General features: G+C 37.5%; 1 protein-coding gene across 1 annotated transcript in view; it reads left to right on the plus strand.

Moving 5' to 3' along the window:
* The first annotated feature begins 439 nt into the window (after positions 1–439).
* Positions 440–13,216, plus strand: part of LOC119768692 (homeobox protein caupolican) — a 195,423-nt gene continuing 182,646 nt past the window's right edge. Inside the window, exon 1 of the mRNA XM_038259274.1 lies at positions 440–2,112. Within this exon, the coding sequence (XP_038115202.1) occupies positions 1,133–2,112 (980 nt within the window). The 5' untranslated portion in view covers positions 440–1,132. The remainder of the gene's footprint in view (positions 2,113–13,216) is intronic.

Here is a 13,216-nt window from a genome sequence, read left to right on the forward strand (position 1 = left end):
ATGTTTCGGTAAAAGTGGCTAAACCCGATACCATTAACTAATCTTTCCAGTTATTACATTACCACCCAAGCTTTTCACGCCACCTCTCAGCCAACTCTCCCCCTCATTGGGACAATTCGCCGTCGTCACCGTCGTTTCGTTTGCATCTCTCTTTCACCACTCTCACATTTCTTTTTCACTGTTTGAACTGAGAGTTGCGAGAGATTGAACGATTCTCTGGCTTGAGAGAGTCAATTCGCGCGCACATGATTCGCTGAAAAAAAACAGGTTTCATTCACACTTTTTCGCCGGTCTCAGCAACATTGTACTCGTCGCTCCGGAAGCTTCACTCTCTCTCGTAAAAGCTCCGAAAGCTCGCTCTCCCTCTCCGCAAATCAACGCGCGATCAAGTCAAGTGGATCGCCACCTGGCTCACCTGCACGTGTGCGGGTTAGTCTACCTTCGACGGCCGCCCAAATCGCATCGTTGAGGCGCTGAACTCACGAGTCTACTCGCGAACGTAAGATTTACTCCCGCGATCGCAGATCATTCGCGCGCGCGCGCGAGAGAGAGTGTGTGATAACAACAAGTGAAAGGAGGGCGCGATCGCGCGGTGAAGAGATATTCCCGAAGTGTGGTTGCGAAACTTGACGTGCTGTGGTGTGAGGAATTCGGGAATTCGTCAACGGCGAGGACGACGAAGAGGAGTCGGGTGGTGGAACAGGCTCGCGGGAAGGTTGTGTTATTGTTTTGAGCGTTGCGAGGATCGGCGTTTGGCCAGGTGATTCCGTACAATAGCTAAGGGGTTTTGAAGAAGAAAAATCAGCGAGCGGTGAAAAGTTTCGCTTTTCGCGATTTGGTTCGGTGGAGACGAAGACGAGGTTCTGAGATTTGACGGTGCAGGGAAGATCGGGCCTGAAATCGAAAGGGCCCCCGGTGAGGAGTTACTCTAGTGTGACGGGACGGGGTTTGTGCGTTTTGTTTGGGGCTTTTTTTTCTCGTGTGTACGTAAGTGTGAAGAAGGCCGATGATGATGGCCGGTAGTGCTTTGTGGTCGCCGACTGGAAAATAATACAGCGACAGGAAGTGAGAGATTTGAGTGTTGTTATTTTTTTTGAGGGGTAGATAGTCAGACGATAGAGACGAGGACGCGATGGAGAGCAAAGCGGAGATTCGCTCAAAGCCGATCCTGAGTCCGACCCGCTCGTTGGACGAGGGTTTCGAGAGTGACCCGGACCGTATCTCGACGGATTCGGAGCACGGAACGGCGCAGACTGCACCGGCGTTCGACGTTCTGCAGCGAACCGATCGCGATGGAGTTCAGCACACACAGATCGCACGGCGAACCCAGGACGGTGGTCCGCTGGCCAAGGACAGTGGCCCCGAGAGCATCCTCTGCCTTGACGGAGAGATCGAGAACGAACTTCGCAGCAAGCTCGAGAAGACTACCCTGGGACGACCTCCAACGGGACTCCAACCGCAGAAGCAAAACCCCAACAACCAGCAAGCTTCCCAGCAGATCCGTTACCGTCGAATTAAGACACGTGCACCGCCACCTCCCCTGGGAAGCTATTACTACCAGAAGCGATCCCAGTCGGTGGATTCCATGAACCGCGCTAATCTACACCACACAAACCCCTACGAACCACCCGGTGGCGGAATGTCCCCCCACCTGGTCGACATGGTCAACAGCCACGGCGACGTCCTGGCCGGCCGGTTCGTACGTGTCTCGGTTGATCCGCGCCACCAGGCGCCGCCACAGCATCAATCGCTCCAGCATCAACCGCTCCAGAACCACCCGTACCGCCACTCGTCCCTCTCGACCAACAACATCTACAAGTACTGTCACGCATCGACGCCAATGACCCACCACCACCAAATGCACTCGATGCATCACAACCATCACGGTCACCAACATCACCACCACCATCACCACTCCAACCCGCAACGCAACGGCAATCTGTACTCACTGCCGCCGCAGTACGGCGGATTATCCGCCGATCCGGACCCAACAATGATCCAGTCACAACCTCCGATAAGCGGAGGAGCAGGAGCAGGAGGAGGTCGCAGCTACAAACATTTCAACCACGTTCCAGTGTGCTGGACGCAGTCGATACCAAGGCAAACTAGACGGTAAGTTCCGCCGCGCAAAGACTTCCGAGGGCCGGTAACGGATTGATTGTGCGGGTATTCGAGGCACGTAGGAGCCGGCGCTCGGCCGGTGCGTGGCTTAAAACTATTGGCAAACATGGCACGATTAGCGCAGGACATTCTGCGTTGGTCAGTGCCCTTGACGCGGTGCGTGCGCGCCGGTGCGGCCGGTGTTGTAGTTAACGGTGCGGCAGGGGTGAAGAAGGATAAAGATTTAGAACTATTATAGGTTTATGAGCCAGCATGAGCCGTTTTCATGGACCATCATAGATCGGTGTTAACATGGACTTCAAAATCATTATAGAGTTGTAAATGACGTCAGCTTGTAAAACCTAGCGCGATATCATTTGAGTATTGCAGAAATTTGAACGCGGTATTTGAATACGTTTCGAGATTATGAAATAAAAATTGTCGAAATTGTTGGTTTGACTAAAAATTGGTTCGTCCGTACAAGTCTCCAAACAATGTTGGTAGCTGTCCTTAAAACTGGTTTGTTAATATAAACTCTATATTAACTATATTAACAGATAGGGGAGTTTGGGGTAATATGGACAGTGGGGGTAATTTGGACACCCCTTTAAAAATCACGTTTTCTTCGGATATAAAATGAAAACGGCAATTTAAGTGATAAGGCTAGTACTAGTAATGGCCTAGGAGTATGCACAAACCAAAAAAGTTGGAATAGGTAAAGTAGTTTTGATATAATGTGTAAAAGTTTCCAAAGGCCGGTTGACACTGCCTTAAATTCTAATATCCTAACCTTCAAGGAAATAAGGTTTTGCAGGAGTTATATGGCAAAAAAGTGGACATTTTTTGTTTAAGGGGGTTGCTTAGACGATGCCTGAGATATGTACGTATACAAATTGTGCATTTTATCCTTTTAGTATAGTGTGCCTGATCCAAAATCAATGTTTAAATCATTTCAGTATTAATGATTAAATTATGTATACTACACCGAACTATTTGTTATCTTCCTATTGAATTATAGTTCTATCACAAAATCATTATTTAAACCTTAGATGAAATATTGTAAGCAACACTTCAAAATATGAAGCAATTACAAAACCAGGTTGAAGGATAAAAAACATGCTCAAAAAATCAAATGTTAAACTTATTCTTCAACGTGTGTCCAAATTACCCCACAAAAGGTGTTCATATTACCCCACAAGGCATGTCCAAATTATCCCACAAAAATGTGGGGGTAATTTGGACACCTTTTAATTTTTGCGATAAAAATGGGTTTTTCATCAAAATTTATCTAAATGAATGACATTTTTCCATCAAATATGGTCTCTATTATCCTCTGGTGTCATCCACATTCCTTTAACATATCCATACAGCCCGTAACAGAGAAATTTCCTTAGGGTATCCAAATTACCCCACACTCCCCTACACCCTTATAATTTGACTTAGTTTTTCATCAAAGGTGAAGTTAGACAACTTTTGTTCACGAAAACATTGTTTTAGTTGTTTTTAGTTTTAGTTGATTTGAATATATTTTCATGAATATGTGCTTTATTAGCTTAGAAATAAAATAAAATAATATTTAAAAAAAAACTAGCCGTAATTATAAATAGTTTAATAGTTTAGAGTTTCTAGTATTGAATATCTAATTTTGAACAAAATATTGCTCTTTTAAAAATAATAGAATTTACCTCATTTGCAATATAGGTTTGAAACAAAGCATCGTTTAAACAGATATGCACTGTATAATAATTTTTGTTCAAAATATTAAAATTTCCATAAAATTCTGTATTTGAAAAAAGGTTTATTAAATGTTGTACACTGTTTTTTTTACAAATTATCGTTAAATCTAATCAAATGAAAATCTATACAAAATTTTCGCTTAGGCAGATATCCATTATCCAATGTACATTATCCTTTCTACAAATATTGTAAATATCAAGCGGTATTTGAAATATATCTAATTGAAAATTTAAAACTAACGAACTTTTGCATCGTTAAATACTCAAAAATGAAAGTAATATTCATCAGGGAATGGTGAAAGGTTTTGTGTCAAAAAATGTGTAATGTTGTATCAGGAATTGTTGCATTTTAATCAGTTTCTGGAGAATTTTCATCAGGTTAAAAATTTTAAACACTTTTTAGGTGAAATCACTCAAAAAAGAGAGTGTAAATTTTTTTATGTGTTTGTGCCTTACCCAATAAATCTACCCCTAGATTCCTTGAAAAAGGCTCAAAACGGGTCGAAACGTCGGATGAAGAGTACATACAAGTGTTTTGATTCCCCAAACAAACCAAAAGCCAAACCTAACCTAAAAAAAATACTGATACGGTCGAATAAACAGCAGGATCAAAAAAGAGATTTTTTATGTTCCAATATTGCAAATTAAGAAAAGTAGCATAACTTGATTTTTTTTACATCATTTAAAAAATGGAAAAAGACTGCAAAGGTTTTGACTGATTTTTTTTTAAGAAGTTATTATACTTTCTGTTATCGCTAATTACTAAGAGCCGATAAAACTACCGATTTTCGATAACGACAACAAACATTACGATCGTTAAGAACCTAGAAAAATCGCACCGAAATCGATGATTGTACAAAATGTGCATGTCAGTCATAACATCCCCATTAGGTATTTGAAAAAAAAAATGTAAAGTAGAACTACAAATAACTAGATAATTGGTTTAAAATATAAAAAAAAGTAGGGGCGCCAAAATCTATTTCATACTTAATGCTAAATTTATTTTTTCATCATATAAGGGGCGCTCAAAAGGCAGAAAGTTGAAGGGGTTTTAGAAGAGCTTCTCAAAATAAAAACAGCATTAATGTTTGGACAGTTGCATAATGAAGTTAGAGTCATACCTTCCCGACTAAAAATTGTCCCACTGTATGTTATTTGCATGTTAATTTTGCTGTGAACTACAATCAGCCAAATTGTGAAAAATATGGTCATATTTTGAGCTTCTTTGAGATGGGAATTATTTTAATATTAAAGCATATACCTTTCTTTTGAAATTTGGACATTCCTGAGTTTTTTAAAAATGGCCTTTGAAATGTTTTCAGCATGATTTCCCCTTTTAAGCAACTTTGTGCATTAAAATTTACATGCGCTTTTCCAAAATACTAGAGTTTTAAAATAGGAAAACTGCTGTAAATTTTCACCAATAAGATCAATATTATAAGAACCCACAAGTTGTTCTGAACATCACTTTTTTAGTTTTAGCTTAACTGCCCATAATTGAAAATTCGGCTATTATGCCAAATCAAGTATTCCGAGAAAAACGCGTTTTAGTGTTTGACACAAAATCTCCGTCAAGGTAATTTCCCATAAGAGTGGCATATTAGCCGTTTGGTTTTTTGCACCGGCAGCCAAGTCTAGACACTATTTCAGTAAAATTCAAGTTCCATAAGATGCGTTGGAACGTCCTCTACCACCTGGTGCTAATATCTCGTTTTTGCCAAAAGTGGATATTAGCCGTTTTTTTCAATGGTGGGCAGTTAACCGGTGTTGTAAACTTATTAACTTTGAACAAAAAAATATTTTATATTAATATTTTTTGTTTTATGGAAACAGGTTTGCTTTGTGCAAAAAAATAATTTTATAGAATATAAAATTTAATTTAACGAATTAAAATATAAAAAAATGAAAAAGAAAATTATACAAAACATTAATAATTAAAAAAGGTCAAATTATGAAAAAAAATCGAGCATTGTATGGGCAAACCACTAAAAATGAAAAAAAAAAAACAATCATATCTTCATAATAAGATTTTTTTACGTTCGACGTCGGTGTGTTTTTCGATTTTTTCACCTGCCTGCGTGTATCTATGAAGGTACGGCTGGCTCTGGTTCAGGGTATGTAGATAAATAAGGTAAGGCGGGTTTTCAAGCTGTCAAAATAGTTAGCACGAAACCCGGATTTTATATGGAGATTTTCAGAAAAGTGAAGCATTCGACCATTTTCTGGGCAATTTTAACCGGATTCTTTTTCTGTGGGGTTTCTAAGCATGCCAAATTGAACACAAATAATTTTTTCAAAAAAATAAATTCAACTAAACGCGTTTTTTGGTTCAGTTTGGCATGCTTAACAACCTCACAGAAAAAATCGGTGAAATTTGCCCGTAAAATGGTCAAATTTTCACTTTTCTGAAATTCTCCATATAAAATCCGGGTTTTGTGCTAACTATTTTGACAGCTGGGAATTTCCGCTTTACCTTATCTAATCTACATACCTTGGCTCTGGTTGTCTCGAAGACAGTTGCGCCAGTCTGATTTTCGATGCCTTTCCATCGGGTCGCATTATTTTTAATCATTGAGAATTCTGTGCATTAATCTGAAAAATAAATTAAAAAAAAAACAAAACCCTGATGTAATAATCGATTTTAATGAAATCTGAGAAAATATTCTTGCAACTTTATTCCTACAATAATTTTTAATTCAGCCTGTCTCATATTATTTAAAAAACGAAACATAAAATAACTGTGCTCCTGAATTTAGTCATAAGGTCTCTAAATTAAATTATAAAATCAAAACTCGTTGAAGCAATCATTGAAAATTAACATCAATGTATTAAAATGCTCGTAAATTTGGGAGAGGCGCCAAATTGATGTTTCGCCAAGGGTGCCGTGGACCCAAGGTACGGCTCTGTCAATATCAATTTTTTTGTAATGCTATATCTCAGCAACTGTCAGATTTCAAAAATGTCCATCTGTAAAAATTGTAGAGATTTGTGTAGTCCAGTCCATGTCCATTAGGGTGCCCAGAATATGGGACTTTTTTTCAAAACCTTGCTCCACAAGCTGAATATTGTTCCTTGACCTATTTTAGGACTCTGTGCCAAATATGAGCAAAATCGGTCATCATTTACCCATTGATACTCGGAGGTGAAGTTTGTATGGGAAAAATCGAAAAAATGTATGGAAAACCCAAGTTTCTTACGGTTTGGTCTGCACGGTGCGCTTTTTCCATGCAAATATTCTCAAAAGTGGAATTCTTATTGGAAATTTAATGCTCTACAATTTTGTAGAACATTCCAAAGCTGAAAAACTCGATCCTGAAAAGTTATTAGCGATTTAAAAAAGTCATTTTTGTATGAAAAACATTTTTTTCACCAACTTTAGGCTCGGATATCAATGGGTTAATCCCAACCAATTTCGCTCAAAATTTACACATACACGGAGAAAAAAGAGTTCCTAAATTCGTGAACAAGCGTTCATGAAAATGGGAACCTCGAACAAAGTGTTCAAATTCCATGGTACGATTTTGAAAAACGTACCATGAAATTTGAACACTTTGTTCGTGGTTCCCATTTTCATGAACGCTTGTTCACGATTTTGGGAACTCTTTTTTCTCCGTGTATGCTTAAAACAACCCAAAAAACCGTTTTCCGCTTGTGGAGCAGAGGGTCATTTTTTCTGAGCACCCTAATGTCCATATATGAAAAATAAGCGATGAATTGTAAAAAAAAATTTTGGAAAAAAATTAAACGGAAAAATATGATTTTCAATCCATATCTCCATATAAAAGTAAGTCCACGATTTCTTCAGCTCAAAACGTGCCTTTTTTCTTGCTTTAAAAACAAGAAAAGATTATTGTTGATAATTATACAATTGTGACCTGTGGTCTACACTGTGTAAAAAATAATGTAAATTTTGAAGGTGTAATTTTGGAAGGTTATCTACTCTTTTATGGTGTAATTTAACCACAATTTAGACTAAAAAAGGGACATTACACCTGAAAAGTGGTAAAATTACTCATTTTCAGAGGTAAAATTACACATTTTTTTCTGACATAAAAGATGTACCCCTTCCCAGATGTAACTTTTGACTAAAGCAATATAAAGAACATTTCATAGCTTCTATGTTCTGTTGTACTAACCAGATATGAATCCTAGCAAGATTATCAGAAGAGATCCATCGATTTGTTGAATTATTGTTTTGAGGATTTCACTTGTTTTATGTGATTTCATCAGTGATTTGTGAACCCCCTAACCAAATATTATGGTTTGCAAGCTTTTTTCCCACTTCTTCAGATGAATTTTGCAGTTCATCTCTTTGAATACAATTTGTTGCACCTGAAAACCCAGTGATACAATTTTACAAACAAAATTTAGGTTCTAGAAAATATGAGAAAATATTAAACATGCAAAAAATACTGATTGAAGGTTTAAGAATAGGTTCATTATTAAAAAATAAATAAACAAAAACTGGTAAGATAAATGCATAAAAATACTAAAATGTTAAAGAAGAAAATCATAAAAGGAGTTTTTAAATTACCATTTCGATATAAGATATATTCATTAAAAATTATATGAATCATAGATTTGGTTATAGGCTTGGCCATTTAGGCCATGATTTCAACAGGATCTCGACAAATTTCCCCGTTTCCCAATTCTCAACCCACTATCGAGTTTCTCTAATTCGATGATGAATTCTTAATTGACAAGCCTGAAGAGAAATTTGCCCACCGTTCGATGATCTCCACCGGACCGAGTCAACGCGATCGTGCTATGTTGTCGTATGGCGCTTTTTGACGTTTCGGGAAAACAATATTTAATGTTTGACTTTGGATAAACAAAAACAAAAGCGTGCAGTGTAAACAAGAGTAACAAAATGGCGTCAAACTGAAAATTGAAAAAGCTTAATCTGAACTGTATTTCATATCAAGATTCAAATAAAGTGAATAAACCCGGGCAGACGGTAATAACAAAATTAATAATATTTCAATAACAAATCCTGTTAAAATAACAAAAATTGTTATTATTTTATCCTGAAGTTCAACTTCAAGAAGAAAAAATAATAACAGTTTCTGATAAAATAACAAAATTTGGTATTGAAGTGATATTATATTGAAAATGTTTAATAACACGCTAATAAGAGGAAATGTTATACATTTCAAAAACTCTCCTAATAACAAAATTTGTTATTCGTTCGGTATACTGACTTAGAAATAAAAGTACCATAAATCGCCCAAATGGAAAAGTTTCTAAGTGTCCATAACACAATCTGTTATTATTTTTTCTTTTGTTACATACATATGTTTAGATCTTTGAGATAATTTTGTCTAATTTCGTCGGGGTCCTTATTTTGGCCATGAAATGGGGTCCTTAAGCTAAAATTATTCTAAAAAGTTGAAATTTTGAAAGTTGATTTTTTTAATTATTTGATATACCCCCTAAGGGACTCTACTAAAATTGGCAAGAACTATGGGATAATTTTGACCAATTTCGTCGGGGTCATTATTTTGGCCATGAAATGGGGTCCTTAAGCTGAAATTATTCTAAAATGTTGAAATTTTGAAAGTTGATTTTTTTAATTATTTGATATACCCCCTAAGGGACTTTGCTAAAAATGGTAAGAACTATGGGATGATTTTTACCAATTTCGTCAGGGTCATTATTTTGGTCATGAAATGAGGTCCTAAAATTATTCTAAAAAGTTGAAATTTTGAAAGCTGATTTTTTAAATTATTTGATATACCCCCTAAGGGACTTTACTAAAATTGGCTAGAACTATGGGATAATTTTGACCAATTTCGTCGGGGTCATTATTTTGGCCATGAAATGGGGTCCTTAAGCTAAAATTATTCTAGAAAGTTGACATTTTGAAAGTTGATTTTTTTAATTATTTGATATACCCCCTAAGGGACTTTGTTAAAATTGGCTAAAACTATGGGATAATTTTGACCAATTTCGTCAGGGTCATTATTTTGGCCATGAAATGGGGTCCTTAAGCTAAAATTATTCTAAAAAGTTGAAATTTTGAAAGTTGATTTTTTTAATTATTTGATATACCCCCTAAAGGACTTAGTTTAAAATGGTTAGAACTATGGGATAATTTTGACCAATTTCGTCAGGGTCATTATTTTGGCCATGAAATGGGGTCCTTAAGCTAAAATTATTCTAAAAAGTTGAAATTTTGAAAGTAGATTTTTTTAATTATTTGATATACCCCCTAAAGGACTTAGTTTAAAATGGTTAGAACTATGGGATAATTTTGACCAATTTCGTCAGGGTCATTATTTTGGTCATGAAATGGGGTCCTTAAGCTAAAATTATTCTAAAAAGCTGAAATTTTGAATGTTGATTTTTTTAATTATTTGATATACCCCCTAAAGGACTTAGTTTAAAATGGTTAGAACTATGGGATAATTTTGACCAATTTCGTCGGGGTCATTATTTTGGCCATGAAATGGGGTCCTTAAGCTTAAATTATTCTAAAAAGTTGAAATTTTGAAAGTTGAAATTTTGAAAGTTGATTTTTTTAATTCTGGAGTTTTTTTTGAAAAGGACCAAAAAACCAAATTTCCAGTTTTTGCTTTTTGGGTGTTTTTGAAACCGCCTTGAGTCAGGGGTATTAAAAAACACCCAAAAAGCAAAAACTGGAAATTTGGTTTATTGGTCCTTTTCAAAAAAAACTCCAGAATTATTTGATATACCCCCTAAAGGACTTTGTTTAAAATGGTTAGAACTATGGGATAATTTTGACCAATTTCGTCAGGGTCATTATTTTGGCCATGAAATGGGGTCCTTAAGCTAAAATTATTCTAAAAAGTTGAAATTTTGAAAGTTGATTTTTTTAATTATTTGATATACCCCCTAGAGGCTAGAACTATGAAATAATTTTGACCAATTTCATCGGGGTCATTATTTCACCATGAAATGGGGTTTCAAGCTAAAATTAATCCGATAAATTAACTTTTGAGAGTTCTTTTTTTTTATTTTGTTATATTCCCAAACGGAATTGATTAATTTATTGAGAATTTTTGATGTGTGAATAACAAAAACTGTTATTATTTTCACAGAGCCAGGAAGTCGGAGCTGACGTTGAAGTTCGAGCTGGAGTGTGACCTCGGAGACTGCATCGGATTCATCTAATTTTCAGCAACTTTTACTTGGAGTCGGAATCTGTGAAGTCGGGTATTTTTGGAGAGCTGAAGTCGTCGTTGACGTCATATCCTGCATCCAGAGTCGGAGTTGTCTTCAAAGTATGGATTCAAAGTCGCTTGGAAGTACCCGACTCTGCAGCCCTGACTAGTACAGAGGAGTTATGGCAACTGCAGGTTTATTTGCAAATTACAAATAAACCAAAACAATAACTTTTTTTGTTACGGAGACTTACCAGTTCAATAACATTTTTTGTTATTATGCTGCTGCACCTCTCCGCACAAAATAACAAATCTTGTTATTCCTTCATGATTCCTTCTGTGTTATTGGTTTGTTATTGCAACAACAACATAATAACAGTTTAAGTTATTCTTCGAACAAATCTTTGTTATTGATTTTTGTTATTTTAACAACTAATCCGATCATCCCAATAACATATTTCGATCTTCTCACAATATCAAAAACTGACCTTCCCAAGTTATTTCCGTCTGCTCGGGAATTGAACATCTTAGGGTTGGGATATGTGAAGGTCAAAATGGTCAATTAAAAATACAAAATGGCTCTCCTAACTAAATCTTAACAAAAAATCCCGTGCGACAACGTAACACGACCACGACGAAGTGTGATCTACAGCCCTGTCATCTCTAACTGCTGCCCGAAGGAAGGTCGTCTGAATGCAAAACATCTCCGCCCCGGATAAGCTTGGGCAAATTTCTCACGTATTTCGGTCGTCGCCGAACCCCTCGTCGTCGATCCCGGCTCTCCTCGCGATATGCAGATTCTTCGCCACTTGAGCATTCCGGTTCCGTCCGCTCCTGGGAATGATAATAACCTGAATTCCGTGACAGACCTTGGGTCGGCTGCTACTTCAGCGGTTCCTCACAAAAAAAAATCGTTGAAGATGGGCACGGCGGCAGAACTTGGAATTTTTCTGCGCAAAAATGTTGGCAATTTGGAGGGGAATTTTTATGACGCACTTGGGCACGTGGACGCAGGTTGGACCTGGAGGACCATAAAATTTGTTTACGTTGTTTTGGTCTTTCGCTAGATTCTAGATTTCAATCTCTGCATAGAAGAAGGCATTCTGACGACAGCTTGATTGCGGCTACATTCTTGGACGACCAAAGGTTTCTAACTGTGTATAACGGTTTAGATTACGCAGCAAATTTGTATGCGTAGACCTTTTTGGGTTAAATTAAATTTCTTTTTGCTCGTCTATAATTTTTTTATGACATTCCTACCTAGTATCAAATGGCAACTTTTCAAACCCCTTCCAAATTTCTTCCAATTCATTCCGAAAATTAACTGCCTTTGAAATCGCACTTTCGATCTCACCCAAATTCAAAATCATCAAAGCGAGCCCAGCCAAAAATTAACATAATTTCCACTAATTAATGCACTGGTGGGTTCCGTAATTGAGCGGCGCCACTTTTCCCATCATTATCGTCAGCCAGTCCATCTTCAAGTCCGGGCCGATTGGCCTTACGGACCACCCCTCATGTTCGGTTGTGGTTTGAAAATGGGCAAAAATTGGGCTTTTTGGCTCAAGTTTAACGAATCATGCTGGGTTTATGGACTGTTCAAATTAGTTGGTGATTAAAAAAGATTAATCAAGGGAACGCAAAATTTTGAATAAAATGCATGTTTTTTAAAGATATTTAATGAAAATAAATCAAAATTCATCAATTCAAATCTGACAAATTCTCCCTCTATATTACACACTCATATCTCATTACCCTAGATTACCCAACATCTCCAACCCATTATTGTCACACTCATTCAGCGCTCTCGAGGTCAAAAGGATTCCCCACACACAAAACTGTATTTTTCCTCAATGGTTGAAAGATACCGTTCACAACAATCACTTCATTCAAAGCGACGATACGTGATCTGCGTGGTATTTGGCCCCACAACAGAGTGATCCACAACAGAGACCCCAGCTGACCAATCCGCACCACTCCGTATAGCGATGATGAAGTCTTCGCCCAGTCCGATGACCATTTATGTAACACACGTGCCCCGAGAAATCGAGCATTCACCAGCCAAGAGTCCAAGTCCAAGAGATGCTGCGAATGCGAAATAGCAAAACACATCAACGGCCATTATATCCCAATTACACGCGGATGCCGCAGATCTCCGGTGGAGTCCGGTTGCCGAAAGCCTCCACCACACGGCGCGCGAAAGGGTTCATCGGCCCCGGTTGACCAAGGCATCGGCCAACGCAAGCTGCGACGAGA

This window comes from Culex quinquefasciatus, chromosome 3, assembly GCF_015732765.1.
Source record: "Culex quinquefasciatus strain JHB chromosome 3, VPISU_Cqui_1.0_pri_paternal, whole genome shotgun sequence".
NCBI classification, from domain to species: Eukaryota; Metazoa; Arthropoda; class Insecta; order Diptera; family Culicidae; genus Culex; species Culex quinquefasciatus.